Genomic DNA, 24,933 nt, shown 5'->3' with positions numbered 1-24,933 from the left:
AACAACTTCACTTAACAAGAATTTCGACAAGCCCCGCCCTCCCATGCAGTGATTGGTTGGTAATAACTCGCTGATTGGTTGATTGTTGGCCAAGCGGTTGGCGGTGGTGCGATAGGCGCTCGCTGCTTGTGGGTGTTATGAAGTAACCAATCGTAGGAGAGGTGGGCGTGGATTATTGGGGGAAAAAAACGTGGGCGGGGAAAGTATTGACCACCGCGTTGCTCCAGCGTTGGAGAAGCACATTGGCGGTTTGGCTCTCGGGGAGAGAGTTGGTCGCTGACTTGTAGCTGTGGCCAGCTGTAGGTCCGGCTGCTTTGTGGACATGGATATCGCCCCTGTTGCACATTCTGGAATGATACATAACCTGTACGTGGCGATGGAGGTGGCCATCGCTGTGTCCTCGGTGCTGGGCAACGTGATGGTAGTGTGGGCAGTGAGGATGAACCGCTCGCTCCGGGACACCACCTTCTACTTTATAGTGAGCCTCGCGCTCGCGGACATCGCGGTGGGCGCGCTGGTCATCCCGCTGGCCATCACCATCAGCATCGGCCTCTCCACGCACTTCTACAGCTGTCTGCTGGTGGCTTGCACCGTGCTCGTGCTCACGCAGAGCTCCATCCTCGCGCTCCTCGCCATCGCCATTGACCGCTACCTGAGGGTCAAGATCCCAATGAGGTAATGTCCGGCACGAGCCTCTTGGTCCTGGTGGGTTTGCAGTAGGTTACAGCAGGTAGTAGTTTACTGGCTTTTATTACTGACCTCTTCCAGTGGATGAATACTGCAGTGTCCTCTAAGTGTCCGTTGACTGCACTCTTGTCTCTGTGTGCCCTTTGTCCACTCTGTCCAGTCTGGGGAGTGTTTCTGACCCTAGAAAGTGTTTGCAATAGAGATATCTCATTTCCAGTATAACTGAACTGTGTAAACATTGGATATTTTATATGTCCAAAAGTTTGCAGACAGTGCTTATGATGGCTGAGTCCAGCTTAGGATTCACTCACAGTGCACACTGTGAGTGTACTTTAAAGCATACAATTAAATGGGACGCTCTTGAGCAGCTCCTTACTGATCTGTGGTCACCATGCTGAATGTCAAGTGTCAGCTAGAAGGGTATAAAGCCCTCCATCACTGGGCCTTGGAGCAGTGGATCCTCTGAAGGGAGCTCTCTGGGATGAGCTGGAGTGGTGTTTGTAATCCAGATGTTATCCTCTAACATCAGCGCCTAACCTCTTTGATTTCTAAAGTATTTTATTTGTTTATTTATTTATTTAGTGGCAGAATGCAAGCAAATCCTCACAGCAATGTTCCAACATCGTTTTCCAGAAGTGTTGAAGCTTTTAAGGCAGCACAGAGAGACAAACTCACCGTCACTCATCGTCCATTTTCTCAGCTCAACTGACCACAAAGGTTCACTGTGTAGTGCTACAATTACAGGCTGTTGTCCATCTGTTGTTCTGCATAATTTGTTAGCCCATTTTAACCCTGTTCTTCTATTATTTGGACCACCACAGAACAGGTATGATTAGTGGTCTGGACAATTCTCAGTGACCCTGTTGGTGTGTTAGTGGATCAGACACAGCAGTGGTGCTGGAGTTCTTATACACTGTGTCAATTCACTGTCCCCTCTATTAGATGCACCGACCTCATTGTTCCACCTTGTAGATGCAAATGAGGGACGGTTCATCCATTGTTGCTCAGTTTGTGTCGGTCTCCTTCCAGTCCTTCATCAGTGGTAACTGGACGCTGCCCCCAGGGCTTGGATATTTGTGGTTAAAAACTCCAGCAGCACTGCTGTGTCTGATCCACGTACAGCACAGCACACACAGCCAAACTCAATGTCAGTGTCAGTGCAGCACTGTTATGATCCACATCCCATTCATCACTGAAAAAAAGTATGCAGAACAACAGATGAGCTACCGGCTGTCATTTAGGAACTACATAGTGCACCTCTATGGTCAGTGGAGCTGACAAACTAGCGGACAAAGAGACCGTTTTAATGTTATGATCAGTCAGTGTATAATGAATGAATGAATGAACAGTGACTATATGAAGAAATAAGCCAGTGTTTATAATTCTCTTGATAGAAATGAAACAGAAACAACTGAAATGTGCTGAGACTCATGACTCCACAGTTCTCTGAAGCCACCCTTCAAGGTCAAAAGGACTTTATCTTACTTTTGGAGATTGTTATCTTAAAACTCAAGGGTGCTCTTAATATTCATGTGTAAAAACAAGGACTCTTGTAGGTAGTGATACAGACAGATGTGTGTATTCTCCAGTGTGTACCCTTCGTTCCTGAAGCCTACGTTCGCTTGAGGTCCCACCTTTTAAGCTCAGTGCCATTGGAATTATTGTCCAAAGTTCCCGATGAACTGCGAGCTTGTTCATTTGTAGATGTTTTTAAAACCAGACTTAAAACTCATTCTTCTTCTTCTTCTTCTTCTTATTATTATTATTATTATTAATAAACCATGTGAAACTAAAGCCTCAAAATAATAAAATAATGTCAAGGAACTTAATACTTCATGTATTACTTAATTAGTGTAATTAATTAAATAATTAACAGAATAAAACAGAATAAACACAGTGTAGTGCCATGTTTAAAACAAAAAAAAAAACTGTGGCCAGAAGTATCTGGACATCTCTCACAACTTTTCTTAACTGAGGGGTATGCGCTGGAACATTTCTGTGAGGATTTTGTTGCATTTAACTGATGCTGGAGACTCGAGGACCCCTGAGAACACAGTACACACTATCACTCAGTCCAGAGCTGGAGGGAATTTTACCCCTATAGCTGACACTTGGCATTGAGCACAGTCATCTTAGGCTTGTGTACAGCTGCTGCAGGGCAAACCATTTTATTTGTTGCTATTGTGTTGATTTTGAGTCCAGAAAGAGTGTACCCTGAAGTAGCAGAACTGCTTAGAATTTAAAGGGGGTTCCTACGGATGCCTTTTAGTAGTTTAGTAGTTTTAACTGTTCAGAAACCAGATCGCCCCCAACTGTGTTCACACACTGATACTAAGTGCAGTAACTGCCAGCAGCAAGGTGATGATGACATAAATGATGACCCTGGGCTAAATACAGAGTAATGGTAATGTCAGAGTAGCATTGGGTAACACTCCAAAGTTTGGATGAAGTCACATGTTCATCGTATCCTTAATTTGATACGGCATCCCGACATGCAGCAGCACTTCTGGTGTTAACAGAGTTAACTGTGTTATCTGTGTGAATACAGCTCTCGAAAGCAGTTCATAAAGTAACCCTTTGTTAGTGTGTGAACCCATCCTAATTGGTTGAAGTTTCTCAAGAAAATGAAAGAGATTTCCAAGGAATATTTCTGGATACGTAAGCACATGGCACACCTTAGTTTTGAAATGCATTTGTAGAATACTTTCTCGTAAAACACTTGACCCGCCTGCTTTACGCTTTACTCACCTAATTAACAATTATTGTCCCCTCAGGTCACAAGGTACATCTCAAAAACTCATCTCTGTTCTTCAAAATGATATTTTGCTTTAAAAAATGTTTTAAATGTAACTCTACGCCTTGGTCTTCACTGAGTCCACACAGAATCTACCATTAGTCCCCACCTCTATCCACTTGCCTTTTGCTCAAAAGCCCACCTCATACGTTGACAGGATTGGTTCCTTAGTTTTATGATGTAAAAAATCCTGGCTCTTTGAATTCTTGTTTTGTTTATTTGGAATACTGCAGTTCCAAAGCAGAAATGTTTATTTTGCCATGATGCGTTGTCAAAATGATGTGTAAATAATGTAAAAAAACAAAACAAAGCAAACAAACAAAAATAACCCAAACCTTGTATTTCACTGGAGGGGGTCTTTAACGTAAACTCAATGTTAAAAGGTTAATCCACAAAGACACTCAGCGTGGCTTGAGGTGAAATTCTCTGTTCTTGAGGATCTTTCAGTTTGAGATTTGTTCACAGTGGGGCTAATAGGGATGTGATGTCTGGTTTCACTGATGATGGTTCACTTGTTGTTGAGGACAGCGAATAAAAAGACTGAGGCTCCCCACAATGAAACGTTTCACGTTAAAACACGTCTAAGATTTTGTGTCCCATCTCCCTTTTAAAGGAGACATATTCTACGTTTCTACGTTTTGTAACTGCTTCTTCTCCCTCTGTCCAAACAGCTCTGTTCAGATCAACCCGTTTTGAAGCCTGTTCCTTTAAATGAGAATAAGCCGTTGTTTACCCCGCCCCGAGCACATAGCAAGTGAGCAGATGCAGCTCTGGCTTTTAGCAGTTTTCGCTCTGTTCTCTTTCTTCTTCTCTGTTCTAATTTTACCATATTTAATCACTACGCCTATTTCTCTGCGCTTGTTGCTTGTCTTGCTCTGTTTAACTTTGTCCTTACACTTTCAAGACTCAGACCAGGAAGCGGGAGACTTGTTTTATCCCATGCTTATTGAATAAAGCAAACCACAAATAAACAAACTGGGTGGCCTTATTTCAGTTTGTTACCTGGTAGGAGCTCCATTAATGTCCACATTACCTCAACCAGTGAGGCTCCAGTTTTCATAATATGTCCTCTTTTAAAGGACTCTGAATCTGATGAAGATCATGTTCGTGTTTATTACGTTTGGAGATATGGGTAATATTGCGTATTCTTGAAATATGAACTTGACATTTTGAGGTGCATTTTGCTTATCGTGCCCGTAGCAGGTTTTATTGACGAGAATGTAGTTTCATCGACGTGAATGTGCTTGTTTCACTAGTGGCAATTTAAAGGCTGGGCGAGTAGCATGCTCCAGTGCTCTTGGCTCTTTTGTCTGAAAATGAATCCCAGAGTCTATACAGAGAGGGACTGAAATTGGATTTAGGCATAATGCTTTACTGCATGGAGTGTAGGTAGCCTATAGTGTGTCACTGCGCTGGATTAATTGAAGTGCTCTCCATGGTTAATGTAATAGGATCCAGAAAAGTTACTAAAAGTTTGGACAAGAGTTTTTTTTTAATTAAATATATAAACCTTAAATTTGTTTAGTAACACTTTACTCTTTGTTTTCTTCTGCTTTCTCACTTTTTTTCCTCTAATCTCTGTAAAGCATTGGGTATCAAAAAATCACTATATCCCTATTTACCTGTTATCAGTCATTGTTCATAAAGCTATCCATAAGGCACGATCCTTTCATGACGGCTGATTAAAAATCCACATAAACTTTGGCAAAGGCTTATTTAACGAAACCTCAACTGTCAACACATTCCTAAGTGAAACGGACTACAGATGCATTTTTCAAAAGAAACATGTTGGTACATTCCTTTACACCAGCCCTGACAGGCGTTATGAAATAATGGAATTTAATGGAAATTAAAATAATGGAAAACAATTAATGCGTTCCAGCCCCCACCCCGAAAATCACCCGTTTTGCAGTGATATATGTTTACAACACTCTCAAATTAGTAAAAAAAAAAATACATGTAGCGTTACTAAAAATAAAAGAGAAATACAGTGGAAACAGTAATAAAAAAGAAATAAAGTTGTAAGCGGTTACACATCGCTACCTTGAAGACGTGACGACTGGCTGGAGGAGTAACACAGGCACTGGCTGTATGACGGGGGGTGGGGGGAATAACGGAGAGTAGGAGGGTGAATGTGGGGAGTCGAAGCGTAGATACGGTTTAACTTAGCACGAATTTCGGTGTCTGCTAAATTACACTACACGGTTACACTAATGCTAAATTGCTAAAGCTACAATGTGCTAATCTTAAAAGCTCACTCAAGTCTGGGCGCTGGGAGACTCGCGTATTGGGGTCAGTGGACATTTCCAGCCGCCGGCTCGGTGGAGGCTCGGGTTCGTTTCTAGAGTCGTGGTTCATTGGTGGAGGCAAAAAATATTCAAATGCCCAGTTCGTATCTTGGAAAGTTTGTTAGTAGAGGTTCCATTGTACTTGCATAAAGTTTAGACACAGTTGAATAGGAACAACCAACTTTTGCCATATTCTGTTCAAGATGTCCTTCTTTGCTTTATTTTAATACACAATTTATTTTTTTGGGTGGGGGTTGATTGGGGGCATGTTGTATTTCAGTAAGCCAAATCCAAAATCTCATTAAGATGCACAAGCACTCCTTTTTAAACCCAGGACAATTTGCACTTTTATATTTTGGCTGGTATTTGTTTTAGAAATGCAAATTACAAAGTGATTGCTTTTTTCCACATCAGTGTTGAGTGATTCCATAATTAATTGCTCTACTTGATTTGAAAAAATGCCATTGATGCCATTAATTCAAATAATTTAATTGAAAATGTTTCTTGAAGCCAGAATGTTAAGATCTTACATAGAAGATTTTTCGGGCGGCACGGTGGATTGGTGGTTAGCACGTTCGCCTCCCAGCGCTGGGATCTTGGGTTCAAGTCCCATCTGGGTGGAGTTTCCATGTTCTCCCAGTGTCTGTGTGGGTTTCCTCCGGGGTCTCCGGTTTCCTCCCACAGTCCAAAAACATGGAGGGTAGGTGAATTGGCTTCTCTAATAACTGTCCTGGTGTGTGAATGAATGTCTGTATGTGTGAGCCCAGATATGGATTGGCGCTCTGTCCTGGGTTAAACCCTAGTGCCCGATGCAGTCCTCCAGGTGGACGGTCGTTTCTGGTTGAGAGTACGCTGTGCGCGTTTGGCTGCCGCTTCTCGCCTGTGTGTGTGTGAATTGAGCGTTCTGAGCAGTGTAGATTGTAAAGCGTCCTTGGGTGTCTAGAAAGGCGCTATATAAGTATAATAATAATAATAATTTTTTTGGGTCATATGTTGTGATTTATTTTTTACAAATTAAAAATTGTTATTGGTGTGTTGTAGTGTTTTCATGTTTTTTTTGCAGGTGGTAGATAATATTTATGTAACACCCCTTGTCTGGGTAATCAGACATTACCCAGAGGAGCTGTGTGTCAATGCAAATATCTGAATCATCTGTACCAGACATTACCTGGACCTTATCATGCTGGAACCCTAGTATGACGTCTGGGTAATGTCTGAGAGAGCCCATGTGTAAATAAAGCTGATGATTTTCACTGAATTCATTCTGCATGCACTACACAGGCACCACCCAACGCCTGACCGGTGCTGAACATTTCCTGTGGTGAGAGTGACGTAGGTTGGTCTCAAGTGTAATAAACTGTAGGTTTATGCAAGTGTCCTGTAGTGCTGATAAACAAATGCAAATTTCAAAACCCTTCACCATTCTTGGAACTGAAGTGGCTTAATAAGTCTCCTTTCTGTCCTGTTCTACAGCTATAAGCGAGTGGTCACACCGAAGCGAGCTGGAACGGCGGTGATGGTGTGCTGGACAGTGGCCATCGTTGTGGGCCTGACCCCCATGTTGGGCTGGAACAACCTGGAGAAGCTGAAAGGGACCAACGACTCTCTGAATGCCAACTTGTTTATCACCTGCCAGTTTGAGACGGTCATCAGCATGGAGTATATGGTCTACTTCAACTTTTTCGGTTGGGTGCTGCCCCCTCTTGTGCTCATGCTGCTGATATACGTGGAGATCTTCTATATGATCCACAAACAGCTGAATAAGAAAGTATCAGCCAGCCAGAATGACCCCAGGCGGTATTATGGCAAAGAGTTGAAACTGGCCAAATCTCTGGCTCTTGTGCTGTTTTTGTTCGCTGTAAGTTGGCTGCCACTTCACATCCTGAACTGCATCACTCTCTTCAGCCCAAAGATTGAGAAAAAGATCCTCATCTACATTGCCATTTTGCTTAGTCACGGCAATTCAGCCGTCAACCCCATTGTGTATGCCTTTCGTATTAAAAAGTTTCGAAATGCTTTCCTCAAGATCTGGAAGCAGTATTTCTGCTGCAGGGATATGTCCCGTCATGGCAGTCGAGCTAACCAACGAAGGGAGAGCCAAGAGAAGAGAATGAGACGCATCACTGATATTTGACCCCATGCTGGAGCCTTGGGGTACACCGCCGTCTAATAAGAAGCCTGCTTATGTGATTTTTGTGGACTTCTACGTGTGAATGAAGTCAGGGTGTCAGTTGCTGTAGGCATCTAGGCCAGTGACCCTAAGATGACTTGACCCCACGCCATAAAATCATATTCAGTTTACAGGCTAACGTTGAGACCAAACATCAGTGAAGGCATTCGTCCTGAAATATTCACTGTGGTCAATGGTGCAATAAATGTAGCACACCATCTGAGAGGGCCCATTAAGTATATGAACACTGGCGCGCCACGCAGTCCAAATGGCACTTTCAGTTGTTGAAAGCGCCCGTTTTGATGAGACTCTCGAGCCTTCTTTTGTGACAGGCTTTTATAAGGCAGTGTGTCAGAGTTGGATTGAGCAAATATCAGCAAGCCAACCGTTCTGAATTTTATCCTATAGTTCCTCTGAATCTATGCCACTGCAGTATTACGAGTCATACCCTTTTTTTAATGACTCTGGACTAAGATCTTCTTGTAGAAGGACATGGGAAACACAAGGTGAATTGTAGTAATGTTTTTAAACTGACAAATCCATCTCTGTGGAGGATGTGACCAACTGCGATTTATCACTCTCTATTATCATTAACTGATAAAAAATGCAGTCAAGATGATTCCTTATGCCTTAAACAGAACTTTGATCTGCTTGAGCCGTTCCTTTGCTGCTTGAAATCAGACTTCAGTCGTGATTTACAAACGATTTTTAAAATCTTATCTAATGATTATGGATTTATCGCGAGACTCATCTCGTTTATATGACAGCTGTGACTAAAGTAACCACTGGAAGATGCATTAGTAAAACCTTGGGTATCATATGTTCATGTGTTCATGTCTGTACATTCATGAGCCTAACAGCTACATTGTATGATGCATTGGATGTGCACCACGTCTTGCTCGATTATCTCTCAGTTAAGAGCATAATGTGCTAAACTATAGACCATCCATTGAGCCTCTGATATCTACATATCTTTGAGCGAGTGATCCAAGAGAAGTGTGCCACAATGGACAAGACTGAAACCTGAATAAAACTAGTTTGATAGATTGTAACTAAAAACAATGATGATGTTTCTACATCCAACACAAACTGTGATACTTACCTTTTTAACTAGAAAAATCATGTACATTTGTTCCTAAATAGGAATGATTTAATCAAATATTATTTTCTTCCAGAACAAGGACAGAAGAAATGGAGCTTGTGAAACAGTGTGATACAATCACATTAAGTAGTAAAACTGATATGTTGAAATACATGAATGTACAGAGGAGTATCTGCTTGTCTTTAAGTGCTCTTTTGTCAATCATTTTTTGTGCTATTCATAATGACTGATATACATTCACTAACTCACTGTCTATTTTACCAGGTCCACAGTACTGTGCAAAGGTCAGTGTAGTGGCACGGCATCATGGATGCAGTTTGTAGAGCTACAATACAATTTATTAGCCCCCTTTTTGGTATTGAGCTGTGCATCATTATCAAGACTTCAGAAAAACCTGTTCAGCTGTGTTCTCGTTGATAATGGTGAGGGCACTGGGGGCACACTCACTATGGACGTTTTTGAAATCCACCTACCAACCCATGATTTTCGACTGTGGGAGGAAAGTAGGACATACGGAGGAAACCCATGCAGACACAGGGAGAACGAACCAAACTCTTCACATACATTCAATCAATGCATGGCTAGACAGTGATACTACCTGTTGCACCACAGTACCACCCTTGTATGGTTCATGTATCTTTATATTAAATGCCTCCTGCTATATTTCAAACCATACAAACTCCACCCCTATTTTGACCGTGTACATGCCTCCTAAAAAGCCTATACGCATACAGGCCCACGACACTGTTTTCCTCACTTCGGTTCTAGGTCTAGTTTCCCTTCGTAGGGCAGTTAAGTTCTCATATATAACTCATATCTGCTCTCTTAAGGGTTGTCTATGCCTGCTAAGCTAAGGCTAAGCTGTGCCCCATTTCTTTCACTTTCCCCTATAGGCCTGCTCACTAGTGTCCCCTATGAGAACTTAATGCACCTTGCTTATAAGTGCACCAGACTTTAAGTTTCCTATGGCTATTCCCCATCTACTTTAATCACTTGATGTTTATCTAATCATAGCGATAATAACTTACACATTTAAAAAAAGGGTATGAACTATGTTCTGTTCTGCACTGTTCAGTGACATAAATCTAAGTCTGTACTTCAAAGAAGGTCTAAGGGTGTAGGGTAAAATATGGACAGGGCTTTAGAGTTCAGTAAAAAAAAAGTTAAAAGACAAATGTCAGTGGTCAGGTAGTTCTTCAGCTTTGGCATTTGATGATATTCCGGATACTCAGCTGATGTCAGTTCCCATGGTACCTCTCAGAACTGTCTGCCAGTCAAGTTCTTCCACATGACAAGGTCATGTGAACTCATCAGCTTAAAAACTCATCCATGTGCAAACCAAATACCACAGCTTCTGTATTCAACATTATCAGCACGTAAACACTTGGAGGGGAAACCCAATGATTTATCAGTTCTACTTGCCCAACCACATGAGTAAGGTGGTGGTGATGGGAAATATAAATTCAAAGTGTTTATACATTTTTGTTACTCCTTGAAATGTTAATGTATATGCGGCTTGGTGCCTGAGACACTCAAGTGCATTCATGGTGTAGAGGTACATTCAGGAAAAAGAAGAGTTGCAAGTGATCAACTTAAAAAGCTCAGGAGATGTATATAGTTTTGACAGAGGTTCATAATGGTAAATACAATGGTTGTCAGTGCATTATGGACATTGTGACCCCTGGTCCCTCTCAGGAATGGGAATAGCATATGTAAGTATGGTAATATGTAAGTGGTAAGTATATGCTACTTGCCGGGTGGTTATTGTAAATAAGAATATGTTCTTAAAGACTTGCCTGGTTACATTAAAGGTTAAATAAAAAGTATATTTATCTACAGTGAAGAAAGTCACATCAAAACATTAGGAGCAGTAGATTATTGGAGTTTAGTTTGTCAGTAAATTAGTGGTAAGGCAATGTTTGAAACCTCTGGGTCAAATGACATTTAATTGATTAGATTCGAGTATATAAAACTAAGTGAAAACTTTATCTACACGGAACAGCCTAAATCTTTTCTGTCGTTAGTTCGTTAATATAATAATTTGATGAATTTAACATCATCTTATCTTATTATCTCGTTTGATTAACCCACGACATACTCTACGACTATGTGGTGTCACCATGTAACTATCACAAACAGGAGTGGAGATAAGGCACAGCTCTGACAGAGTCCCACACCCGCACTAAACGAGCCAGAATTAATGCCGAATGCCAACATGACTGACTCTCTGAGAGTGCAAGGTCATAGTGGCTCATGTTATTTTCCCTGGCACCACATACTTTCAGAGCACGCCCTACAAAATATTAATTTAAAAAATTTAAACATAAAACATCACCCTCCCATATAGAAAATACAGTAATTAGACTGTGAAATGTGTCATTTTCATACAACTATGATGTGAATGAGTCACTTCTGTTTGACTGAAGGACTAATGGTGACTCATTCACTGCCACAATGTTTTTCCATTCAGAGAAAGAATATTAAACACAGTACAGTGCTGCCCTCTTCTGGTAGCGTGAATTACATAAAAACCCACTACTTTAAATCAATGAATCCATGTGCAAGACTTTTGAACAGCACACACAATGCATTGGCATTCTGGTCTGTCATTTCACAGCCTCATACCAAGCACTATGGGAAATATTCTTTCAGGAAGTGTCTTTAAAAACAGCTGACTTGTGCCACATTAACTGCAGACTAGTGAAGACTGGGACCACACCACAAGCCTGTTTGGCCAGTTTAGGGCCAAATCATCCAGTGATAATGATTATAGCCTTTGCCACGCATGCCTTTTCTCTCTTGCATCTAAAACATGCACTACAATGACTGACTGTTTCCTTCTCATCTGATACAACCCTGACTTTTGATAGTCTTAACATTTTGGCCTATCTGTGTACAAGTGTGAGCCCATTTATCTGGATACTTTACTGTCCACCTGAAGGAAATGATGCAGAAAAATATAACAGAAGACAAAAAAAAATCTCACTTTACTTGGAATGGCTTCTTTATTTTTTAAAATGCTATGACAGATATGCAACGTCTGGATCTCAAACCAGCGACTACTACGGCTGAGTAGATGCATTTGTGTTCATCAAACATCCACTGCTGGTAAATGTAACCACACACACACACACTATACCTTATAGTAAAACTGAATCTGAATCCTAACATACACCATGATCAGATCTAGGACAACCACTACTTCATCGATTATGCTGATAATAAAAAACGTCTCGTGAATGTTCACAGTTGATCTGATGCTTGTGCTTCTCACACACGATCATGAAGTAAAAATTAATTATCCCCACATCATCTATTAAGAGTTTCCTGAATGATGTGGAAATATAATTGATGAGATGTGGAAACCTTAGATTAATAACATTCGAGGCAGAAGACATCACGGTGAGTAGAAAGCTAATAATGCAATAAAGCCATAATTAAAAGTAGAGAATAGTGTGTAAAGGTCTGACCTGCTGGTGTTGGCTTCAGATTAAATGTATTTTTTGGGAATAAAATAATCAAGTAAAGCTCATGCCTATGAATTTATTACCTCATTCTCTGACCTTCCCGGTCAGGGCCACACAAAAATACAGCAATATGGCCCCAGTGTTTTTAAGAATTACATTTTTGTTCTTCATTCATGGAAAATTTAATTATCAGGTATTTGTAGATTGACACGTCACAAAAACAACCGTCGCAAAGAAGTACAATGCTGGCATTGAAGCCCTAGCCTCTGCTTTAATTTAAAAGATGTCAGAAGTGAAGTGTTGGACGTGTAAAGGGAAAGTAAAAGAGTCCAAGGGGATGGGTTCCAGGACGTAGCTCATACGTACATTTTTAAACACAAACTAATTCATAGCCACCACCTGCAGTCCATCACTTTGCTCTTGTGTGTGTCTTAAATAAAACAGCATTTTTGCATTTAATTAGTGGTATTCCACAGCTGAAAATCCTGAGAAAGTTGTGCCATATTCAGTTCAGCTCCTGGAGTTAATTCAGACACAGGAACAAGTGGCCTTTTCCTAAACAGGAAAAACAAAAATATGAATTATTATTTATAGCTGACCTCCTGAAATCAAGGAAAGAGAAGTGAAAGTAAAATCTAAAGACAAATGGAAACATGTTGAGAAAAAATGACAAATCAACATACGTTTATAAAGCTCCTGTATGACACCTGTTTTTAATAAAGAATATTACTAAACTCACATTTATTAAAACTTTTCATTTTAGTTTAAAAGCAACAAGACTTTCTTTTGCCAGCTGTAACTCGTCATGTTTTACAACTAGTTGAAGTAGGTCACCGAGTCTGGGTTTATGACAAATATGAAGGAAATTGCTATGACAAAAATGACTCAGTGGCACCACAGGACACCTGTGAAAAGTCCTGTTACTTTCAGTTTCCTTTCTGAATGAGTAACACCTTTTTTTATTTGAGGAAAAGTTAGTTCTGGAATCACAGATAATGCTGTGCTTCAGACAATTTCGTATCAAAGCTACTTCTTGTGAAAGAAAATGATAGTAAGAAGCTGTGTGTTTTTTACTATACCTGCTACTCAGAAGACAAGACTGCCATGATGTGGAAAAGTGATATTTGCAGAACAACAATAACAACAACCCATGACTCTCTTCCCAAATCACTCAGCAGTCAATGGTGCTAACCAATGTGGGAGTCTGTTATCTAATGACAGGACATTCCCTTTGTTAGTGTTCGCTTAAAAAACTCTTGAACACTCCAATGATGTTTAGATGGGATTTTCCTGAGATTTTTCACATCTCATAAGACGCATGTGCTAGCCTTCAACCTCTCAGCTGGGCACTACTCCTGGCAAAAAAGATGGAATAACCACAGCATATATATATTTTTTTCTTCTCCCAAATCTTGTAGAGGAAATCTTTGTTTTTAAAAATAAATGGATCTGTGTGGACGGGGCCTAAATGTAGTGATCCCATAGCTTTCGCCAGCAGTTGTAGCATCATGTGACATACACCTAGTTCGTTAGGTGTAAAGCTTACCCAGCCTCCCTGCTGCAGGATCCAGGTGGATAGTCGGTTGTTGATGAAAGTGGCCATAACGTCCTGGATGGGTCCGGTGAGGTCTGGACAATTCTTCTTCACATACAATGCCAGAGCGACTGAGGCCTTCAGGAGCTGCTTCTCAGAGACGACTTCCGGCCTCCCCACCACCCACGCCTTACTCAAGCTTTCCACGCTCTTACCGAAAGCAGACTCCATCTGAAAGACACCAAACAGGCAATAAATGATTAGCATGCAAGTGTACACTGTAGTACCTGTATCTGCCACAGAGGACAGAGCGTGGAAAGCAATGAAGTAGAAAAACAATTTACTATGTAATATATACAGTCAAAGACAGAACAATACACTGAGAGTCACTAACCTTACACTAAGATAGAACTATACCACGATCATGTTCTTAACCACGTGATCTTTTCTGAACAGTTGTAAGGAAAACACCAACCCCAAAACTCAGGCAACTTTAAAAATGCCCCTCCCTCACTGACGCATACTGAAACCACAGCCCACTCATGTTAATATTATGATGTATATAATAATACATTTTCCCCCCTGATACTTTGCCCTATATTCCTTGATACGTGAGCTCTGCACTGCCCAAAGATGGCGGGTTTCTTTCCTGTGGTTACTGGGGCAGTGTAGAACAAAACGTGTGTCTTCTACATAGGCTAATACTACAGTTGTCACCGGGAGGCTCTCGGCTCTCATCCACCTCAGGGGTGTCCAAACCCAGGCTTGTCTTATGGCTGTTCCATGGAGATTGTATTGCTCCACTACTGATGCCTGTTTTCATTACAGTGACTTGGTGATTTGACCATGGATTTGACCCACCCTTGTAGTTCAGAGCTGACTGCAGACACGGCCATTTTTCTCAGAATGTCCGAATCCAAAGGTTGAATTAGAGCATGATTTTGAGGATGCTACCGTCTCCCACAATGCACTCAGACTTTCTAGTTAACATCATGTCTCATTACATGAGCTGAACGTGGACCAGGAAGCATTGGGTGTTTTGTTACTAGTCAATGAACAGTGGAAGTGTCTAAATCCGCTCGTATTTCTCAGTGTTACTTTTGAGAACTAAATAGTGCCTCATTATCACACACTACTAAAGGAGCTGTTTTGGTCACAGCCTGAGTGTCTTTGTTCCTGAGTTCAGAATTATTGCCTCAAGCATTGGGAAGTAGCTGTGAATGTTATGCATGGCATTTACATGTAAAGCAGGTTATGACAAGTCAGCAAACTCTGCGAAAACGTTGGTTAACACCCGTGAAAATTAATACAAAGCCAGTGTGCTTAAAGGGCGAGGTGCTGACATTTCAGCTGAGGATCTACCTGCTCCTGGGACGCTGTCCTGACGTCCTGCATTAGTGGTTTAATCACTGTAGCATCAAAGTGGTCTCCAAGCTCTCTGAGTTTCGCAGCTATCTTCGACGGGTCAAATTCATCTGCAAAGAGTAAGCCACATAATTAAAGCTCTCAGGCTTCGGAAAGGGGCAGTAAAACACGGTCTAAACATGTTGAGTCCATTAACTTGAAGAGGAAGAAATACAAAGAAGTATTCTACGTAGCAGATACTTGACACTTTACCCCTGACAGGCCTGTCACCTCCTTAGAAATGTACTTTGTAACTTGGCAATGACAAGAGCAACCATTAACTGATCTCAACAAATAAACTAAGGGTTAATGGCTAAGTTTTTTTTCCCCATTGGACACAGCTAGGATTATTAGCTAGTTTTCCTCAATGAAAAGCTGGTAAGGACTAGCTTGTGTATCCTATGTAGCTTCAAAACACTGGAGCTTCTAAGACATTAATGGTGTTTTAACACATGACAGGTAATATAAACAAAAGTAACCCAGTTCGTTGTGTTGTTATGAACATTGGAAACTATAAAAGAGAATACATAGGCATACGTTTTGGTATTTAATCTGTAACGTTTACATTAAATAGGCGTTAAACGCTACTTACCGTCTTTACTACCCGCGGGGCTATCGGTTTCGTACATATCTCTCTCGTCCTGAAAGATGCAGCTTATAATAAGCCGTGTCTGGTCATTAAATTCTAGTGGTGCCATTTCTAATGGAAGAAAACTAGCTTCTTTCTCAGAGAAAAACACCAAGCAGAGCTATGTGACACGGATATATGGCTTCTTAAATACAGCTGCTATGTTCTATTTAAACGAAACATTACGTCGTCTCTGAAAAGTGTTCGACAGTCACGGGGAAAAACGAAGACGTACTTTCCAGGTTCGTTTGTTCGTTGTGTCTTTTGAAAGACATGTTACCACATCCCGCCCTTTCAGCCCTGTCATTGGCCGTTGCCCAAATTGCTCCGTACTTCATTTGAAGTGCACTACACACACATATACACAGAGGAGAAATCCGTCCAAACTAGTGCACTTTGTTTAAGCCAAACAGGCTATATGGCTGAAAATAGACGACGTATTGTTAGACGTGCAATTATTTGGCTGTGGAATCCGTTATATCGTGGCTTACGTGTAGTGCACTTCTAAGGGAGTTAGCTAGCATAGGTAGCTAACCATTTGAGAGGGAGCCAGTCAGGATCCAACTGATGTTTTATACACTCTCTACAGCAGAGGTCGCTGTCGCAGCGGGAATAACATCATAGGTATCCACGGGGAGCACCACACCCTTATGAAGACCTAATCCACATCTGTGTTTAACTCGAACATGTACAGTATGTTAAAGCACAAATGTGTACAAATAAAGGTGTTGAGTTGATTATTGTTCCAAGAATATTCTTAAAAGTAGCTATTGACACTCTATCATGGCTAAAAGCTTGAAAATTAATAACAATGCTAATAAAAATGCATAGCAATCCAGTACGTGTCAAGATTAGCTTTGTCCCTATTGGACAAGAGGATTTTTTTTTCCCCTCTCCCATTAAGGCAGTGCTTCTTGAAACAAGGTGAAACAAGGTGATTTTGTAATTTCAGAAATGGGGAAAAATGCTGTGGCTGTGTCTGCAGGGCAGGGACAGAGAGCTCCAGGTCATGGAAAGTCACCGTTCGACACATTTATGAGATTCTCCCTCTCAAGTACACCAGTGTAACAGCTCTTCTGTGATGAGTGGGCTATAGTCTGCTAGTTATAAAAGCCCCAGAAGCACAAACCAGTACTTTAGCTCACCTTCTGGGACACTCACAGTATCATCGGTCGTGAATTTCCACAGGAGTTGCTCAGATGTGTCGGCAGATCCAGCCTCAAGTCTGTTCAAGTACCAGTAACTTATTTTTATGTTTATTTTTTGGTCATTATTTGTTTTTTTGTGCTTTTTCCATCATGTCTATCCATCATAGAATATACACTTGTTTTGTTTTATCATGCTTTTTTTGAGGCCAGATGACAAGATCAACATGGAATGACAAGCCCAGCTGGAGTTTTGCAAAGCAGTCCAAAACTGGACAGATCATTATTTATGTGCTGCTAGCCAAGCCCCCCCTAGAAGAAGAAACAATAAGAGAGAGAGAGACACCACTCTTTCTGCTTCCACCTTTCTGATGTGTTACTAGAAGCTGGTGAGGCAGGGTGCATCATTTAGAACAGTAGGGGGAGAAATGTTAGATCTGCATATACTGCATATATAATTTCTTCTGCTCATGAATAAACAGATTGATGAAGTTCCTGGAGTGACGCATTTGTTAAAGCTGTGTGCTGACATTTTTAAAAAGTCCAATATGTCTGACACCCAAGTTCTCACTGTCATTGATTGTTTTGAGCTCTGACATTTTGTATGTTGTATTTTGTTTTTCTTCTGAAATGTGTTAAAAGTGTTTTAATTGATCTACCTTTGGTGCAGTAACCGTCCTGATGCTGTAACATTTCTATGAGGATGTGAGAATTTGATGACGTTCAGTCAAGACAAAATTAGAGTGCGGGTGTTGTAGACCACCAACACCAGTCTGACTCATCCCAAATGCTTCACTGGTTGGAGCTTCTTTACCTCGCAAAATGTCCTTAGTTTTATGTGCATCTCATGCTGTTTATTGTCAACAACCTAAATTTGAAATGGCTGGGTGGTTGTTACCGTAAAGCAGTGGGAACCAAACATCTCCCCTGTGTAGATAAATGTCTTACTGAACAAAACAAAAAGTAAGTTTGACATTTAAAAACACATTTATAGTGGAATTGATAGTTAGATAGTTATCGTTACACTTATATAGCGCCTTTCTAGATACCCAAGGACGCTTTACACACCCATTGGCAAGAAGCGGCAGCCAAATACACACTCATTACCTCACACACCAGGGCAGTTATTACAGAAGCCAATTCACCTACCCTTGTAGACTGTGGGAGGAAACCGGAGACCCCGGAGGAAACCCACGCGGACACAGGGAGAACATGGAATCTCCACCCATATGGGACTTGAACCCAAGATCCCAGCGCTGGGAGGCGAACGTGCTCACCACTAAGCCGTATGTATATGCATTATGTTTATATCTATATATCTGCGGTGCTCCCAGCAATAGCTCCACACCCTTCCAGGGGGCGCACACTCCACTAAGCTATAAAAACAAACTAACGAAAACACATGCAGAATTATAATCACAATTCTAATGTCATGTCACTGTTCTACAGCCCTGTTCCACTCTGACGCAGGAGTTGAGTAAGCCACAACTCAGCTGCATCCTGGTCCCAGCTCTGTGTCCTCATGAAAGCGAGTTTCTAATTGTGCCTGAGTCAAGGAGGCCATCAGGCGGCTGATATCAAAGCAGATCCGAGACGGTGCCGGCTGCCCAAGTCCCCCAGGTGTCCCCATCCGCTCCCAGGAAAAACTCTCATTAAGAAAGTGTGACAGACAAAGAAAGAAATGCCAAAAAAAAAAAAAAAACTTGCAGAGAAATAAGAGGAGGGACTGAGGAATGTCTCTCTATTCCCACTCATAAATAATGTGTACGTAAGTAGAGCTCTTCAAAATGACAGTTCAGATCCAACAGTGAATGCTCAAATCTGTGACTAATTGTCCGGCCAATATTATTTTACGCGTTATTCACCAGAGGATTTCACAGTGGTTTGACAACACTGACATACACATGTATACACACACACACACACACACACACACACACACACAGTCTCAGCTTAATTTTTCATTTCCCTCTGTCACATCCCAGGTGGGAATATTTTTGCTAGTTTTATTGACAGCGTTGTTCCAATTTTTGCATTCAGAAATAACACAATGAGCTGGGTTTCAGCTGAATTTATCGTTTGTCTTTCCCCCACATAGTGGACGTGAATATAATATAGAAACTGAATACAAGTCCCTAGATTCCTACATATACCTAGGATAAGAAATTAGCCCTGGTATTTGTATCACGGCCCAGTTCTTTCATGCCTTCCTTGCCAGTGCTTGGCATTGAGCATTGTAGTAATGGACTCATGTGCAGCTACTCGACAGCACCCCCTTTAGGTTAATGTTTTTCTATAGTGAGTATACAAGCTGGGTGGCACGGTGGTGCAGCAGGTAGTTGTCGCAGTCACACAGCTCCAGGGGCCTGAAAGTTGTGGGTTCGATTCCCGCTCCGGGTGACTGTCTGTGAGGAGTGTGGTGTGTTCTCCCTGTGTCTGTGTGGGTTTCCTCCAGGTGACTGTCTGTGAGGAGTGTGTTGTGTTCTGCCCGTGTCTGCGTGGGTTTCCTCCGGGTGACTGTCTGTGAGGAGTGTGGTGTGTTCTCCCTGTGTCTGCGTGGGTTTCCTCCGGGTGACTGTCTGTGAGGAGTGTGGTGTGTTCTCCCTGTGTCTGCGTGGGTTTCCTCCGGGTGACTGTCTGTAAGGAGTTTGGTGTGTTCTCCCTGTGTCTGTGTGGGTTTCCTCCGGGTGAATGTCTGTGAGGAGTGTGTTGTGTTCTCCCCGTGTCTGCGTGGGTTTCCTCCGGGTGACTGTCTGTGAGGAGTGTGGTGTGTTTTCTCTGTGTCTGCGTGGGTATCCTCCGGGTGAAGAGTCTGTGAAGAATGTGGTGTGTTCTCTCTGTGTCTGTGTGGGTTTCCTCCGGGTGACTGTCTGTGAGGAGTGTGGTGTGTTCTCCCCGTGTCTGTGTGGGTTTCCTCCGGGTGACTGTCTGTGAGGAGTGGGGTGTGTTCTCCCCGTGTCTGTGTGGGTTTCCTCCGGGTGACTGTCTGTGAGGAGTGTGGTGTGTTCTCCCCGTGTCCGCGTGGGTTTCCTCCGGGTGACTGTCTGTGAGGAGTGTGGTGTGTTCTCCCAGTGTCTGCGTGGGTTTCCTCCGGGTGACTGTCTGTGAGGAGTTTGGTGTGTTCTCCATGTGTCTGTGTGGGTTTCCTCCGGGTGACTGTCTGTGAGGAGTGTGGTGTGTTCTCCCATGTGTCTGCGTGGGTTTCCTCCGGTTGATCCGCTTTCCTCCCACAGTCCAAAAACACATTGGTAGGTGGATTGGTGACTGAAAAGTGTCTGTATGTGTGAGTGTTGCCCTGTGAAGGACTGGGTGTGTCCCTGCCTTGCACCCAATGATTCCAGGTAGGCTCTGGACCCACCGTGACCCTGAAATGGATAAGCGCTTACAGATAATGGATGGATTATACAAGCTCTGAAGATATACTGTATGTCCTGCTCTGGTTTCAGTGCCTGCTCTTTTCAATGAGAATGAGCCACAGCTCAGAGATCAGGAGCAAGGAGCAGAAGCCATTTTTACTTGCTCCTCTTCTCTGTTCTTTTTTTCTCCGTATTTAATCAGTACACTTATTTCACCTGGTCTTGGACCTCTCAGAATGTCTTCACTAAATCAAATGGTCAAATTATAATTATTATTCAATGTTTTCTGACTTGGATGAACAACAAATAAGTGTGGGTCATTTTTATTTCATAGTTTGTAGTTTGGTAGTATCTCCAGGTCCGTAAATGAATATGCAAATGTGCTGAATCTTTTTATTATATGTCCCATTTAAAGTGGAAAAGAACATCCATTAAAACTGGTGTTATGCAGAATTTGGCACCACTGCCAGGAGAAGAATCCCTTTATTATGCGGAGGGTAGTCTGCTTTTGCTACAGAAGGACACAACAGAAGCATGGAAATAACCCAGAGCCATGCTGTGGGGCCGGAGTGGAGAGCTTCATTGATTAAAGCGAGGATTTTGTTTTTGTTGTCATTGTTTTACTTCATTTGCTCTTAGTACAAGATACTATTTTTATAACTGAATATCTTGTTATGATCTTAATTCCACTTGTTAGTTTTAAATTGCTGCTTGATAGTGTTTTAAATTGAATAAGGTGCAGTGAAACTTTAAGAGATTTGTCTGGAGTGCTTAATACTAGTAGATAAACCAGTGTTCGTGGAATACATTTCTGCCAATTACAACGCAAACCTGCTGTTACGCTTCGATTTAAAACATGGATTCTAAATGAATCAGGATGGCCACGACTGGACAATTGGTAATTATTACATTATTAAAACAGATTAATGTAGAATCCATGTTCTAAATGAAAGTATCCAACAGTTATTTCCAAACTGGTTTTGGTTTGAAAACTTTTCACTGTCCGTAACCCTTATCCAGTTCAGGGCTGTGGTGGGTCCAGAGCCTACCTGGAATCATTGGGCATAGGGTGGGAACACACCTTGGCAGGGGTGCCAATTCTTCACAGGGCGACACACACTCACACCTATGGACACGTCACCAATCCACCTACCAACGTGTGTTTTTGGACCGTGTGAGGAAACGAGCACCTGAAGGAAACCCACACAGACACAGAGAGAACACACCACACTCCTCACAGATAGTCACCCGGAGGAAACCCACGCAGACACAGGGAGAACACACCACACTCCCCACAGACAATCACTCGGAGGAAACCCACACAGACACAGGGAGAACACACCAAACTCCTCACAGACAGTCACCCGGAACGGGACTCAAACCCACAACCTCCAGGGCCCTGGAGCTGTGACAGAGACACTACCTGCTGCACCAGTTCATCAGAAAGTTTTCCAGTCATGTCAAAAAATGAAAATTAGAGATTGGAAGTTTTGTCCTGACAGCGACTGTAGGTTTAAAACCAAACTCTCTTCTCTCAAAAGGCTCCCCAAACGGTGGTCTGGAGTAGTGTGTTATTGCTGCATTATTTCTGGATTGAGAGACAGAATAATAGGCACTTTCACACAGCCGTCTTCAAAAGAACAAAAAGTATCGCAATGATAAGTGTCAGCGGGTGACACCCATGAAATGAATGAGCACCCGTGATTCGTAGCCACCTCTTGAGAAACCACCGGTGTTTGGGTGTTAAAACCAGGGAACTCGGTTCTAGAAAAACTAAAGTGAAACAGAAAGTGAGTTCTCAGTTACAATGCAATGATGATTTGAATCTTGATTTTCCTCAGAATTAGTGCTGCTTTATGTTTTGTGCATTCAGTCTCAACTCTGTTATGCAGTGTGTTCTCGATTTGTTCATTTTATTGCTTTGACACTAGGTGCTTTGGTACATTTCCACTTAATCTCTTTTTAATTAACGAGGAACGTGAAAACAGAAAGCTGCCGGAAATAGAAATTTCATTCCTCACTGCCACATAATGATCATTATCAGTTTCTCAGAAGCCCATCTTTTCAAAGAAACAGCTGTGTTTTTTTGGCCGTTCATTAACCAGCAGGAGCTGGGTATGACACAGCGGTGACTCAGGGCTGACCACAGGACTGTTTGGCGTAAGAAAACCTAGAACTCACAGCTCAGCAATTTACTGTGTGATTGTGAGTGTCAGTACAATGAAATATAGACTTCACATTTAATCCATTCTTGGTAGTAAACCCTACCCGTACACACACACACACACACACACACACACACACACACACACACACACACAATAAATCAGTGAACATATATATAGTCACCCAGAACGTGCATTCAGTGAACTGCTGTTTCTCTAACACTTAGGTCCCAGCTGCCCCCAAATGAGCCTATAATGTTAGATGATTCGTTTTGGATCACAAATGCCACTCCAAGCCATTGCAAAGGTATTGGATGGTGATCCAGCTCTCCAGAGAATCCACTTCCATTGCTCCACTCGTAGAGCTGAAACAAGACATTGGAAATTGCATCCTTGGGCTCATTTGCTGCTGCTTGATCGTCCCATTTCATTTTGTGTTGTTGTATGGAGTGGTAAACAAATGGACCTCTGTGTTCGGACGGGTGCATCCAAAAGTAGTGAACTGACTTGTTCTAAATGGTGCCTACAACTTGTGAAAACAGTGTTTGCATTTGTGCCAGAAGTAAGAAGTGTAGACTCCATTTTGTGTGTGTGTAAGGTCAATTTAATGGAAGTGTTATTACATCTTTAACTGGGTAAACACTAAGAAGTGAGATCACCTTGTTTCCTCACTACTGTGCGCCGGCCATAAAACACACACATGTAAAATAATTAGTCGTCTTTATTAATCTTCAGTTAAGGCAATCCAATACAAAGCATTTCACAACCCACCGTTATGACAACAATCATGTACAATATAGTTCATCTGGGGGAAACAAAAACATGCCATTGGAAGAAATGATCTAAATAATGTGGGAAAACCAACTAGTGATGTTGGAAACAAACGTATATAGTTAATAAAAGAATAAAAAGAAAGAATAACTGTGACATGCTGCGTGCCGGCCGGTCTCAGAATGGAAACGAATCACAGAAATGTCAACGTAATAACAGTTACAGTCAGAAAAAAAAGGAACTAAAACAAACCACAGCTGGCTAAACCTGCTCTTATATTTGGCACTTACATGCACAACGAATCCGCTGAATTTCTACAGTAAGTTACACTGAATGTACAGTATGTATTTGTACATCCCCCGTCTAATGACTCCACTGTGATGCAATATTTGCTTCAGGCAAAATGAAAAGTATTAACAGATCTGAGAACAGATGCATTATCTCCAGAGGGATCATGTGCAGATGTACAGTTTATTAAGGAATGACATCTTTGCATTAAAGTGCTTCCTTATAAGAAATTCTATTTACTTAAACAAACATACACTTCCAAAGAAGACTGTAGGTCCATGCCACATGAAGAGAGAAAGAGAAAGAGGGGGGGGGGGGGGGGGCAGACATTTAGAGCTTAATCATCCATACCTTCATCAATACTGAGTGGCCGTTTTATTAGGAACCCTTTCCTTGACCATTTTATTAGAAACACCAACCATATAGGTACTCTGTAGGGTTGCGGTTACTATCTGTGCCCCATCTGTTGCTGCATAGTGTATCCTTCAACAGCACTGAGAAATGGAAAGGGACTGTCCTACGACCACGACTGACCAGTTCTGGATGGTGGACAGTTTTTAACACAGCAATAATGCGGAGATGGTCGTGGAATGTGTGTTGAACTGTTTTGAGTGTTGTCAGTTAATGACTGACCTCAACGGAAACTCTAAAGCATAGCAAGCTACGTATCCAGCTAAACCTTGTTACTAGCTAGCATGCTAATCTAAAATTGGACATGAAGGAGTATGAAAACTTGGCAGCACACCGTGGCTCTGTCACTGTCCATGTCTCCTCTGATACAAAACAAACCTATGTTAAGTGCTGTATAAATAAATATAAAAATGCCATGAGAGGCTGGCATATTTTCACTAACACAACACTGAGACGGTGAGTGGTACGTGTTTACGAGTGCTACTACCATACCACATCTCTGCTTAATCCAGTTGGGGTCTATTTCCATGAAAAGTGTTACAGACAGTAACCTACACAAATATGGGGTTTCTGATAAAATGGCAGAGTTTAGGTGAGTTTAGTACCTACTGAAGTGTACAAACCCCTCAATATCAGAACACCACCTTCGCCTGGATGAAGAGTTTAGAAAAGATCCACAGTACGATCTTTCAGAATCATACAATACGCTCAGAGTGAAATAGC

General features: G+C 41.9%; 2 protein-coding genes across 2 annotated transcripts; one reads left to right on the top strand and one right to left on the bottom strand.

Annotated features, from left to right (window-relative positions):
* The first annotated feature begins 239 nt into the window (after positions 1–239).
* Positions 240–9,840, top strand: LOC136696747 (adenosine receptor A1-like). Its single transcript, XM_066671402.1, has 2 exons — positions 240–675; positions 7,243–9,840. The coding sequence occupies exons 1-2, from the start codon at positions 323–325 to the stop codon at positions 7,901–7,903; spliced, it is 1,014 nt and encodes a 337-aa protein (XP_066527499.1). The 5' UTR covers positions 240–322; the 3' UTR covers positions 7,904–9,840.
* Positions 9,841–12,043: 2,203 nt separating this feature from the next.
* On the bottom strand, positions 12,044–16,376 carry LOC136697377 (bcl-2-like protein 15). Its single transcript, XM_066672426.1, has 4 exons — positions 16,039–16,376; positions 15,405–15,517; positions 14,055–14,273; positions 12,044–13,063 (listed from the first exon to the last, which is right to left on the bottom strand). Exons 1-4 carry the CDS (start codon positions 16,142–16,144, stop codon positions 13,037–13,039), a joined length of 465 nt encoding a protein of 154 aa, XP_066528523.1. The 5' UTR covers positions 16,145–16,376; the 3' UTR covers positions 12,044–13,036.
* Between the last annotated feature and the right edge of the window lie 8,557 nt (positions 16,377–24,933).

The sequence above is a fragment of the Hoplias malabaricus genome, chromosome 5, assembly GCF_029633855.1.
Source record: "Hoplias malabaricus isolate fHopMal1 chromosome 5, fHopMal1.hap1, whole genome shotgun sequence".
Taxonomy (NCBI): Eukaryota; Metazoa; Chordata; class Actinopteri; order Characiformes; family Erythrinidae; genus Hoplias; species Hoplias malabaricus.
The sequence above is the reverse complement of the archived record's forward strand: the minus strand, read 5'-3'. Positions and strand labels throughout refer to the sequence as shown.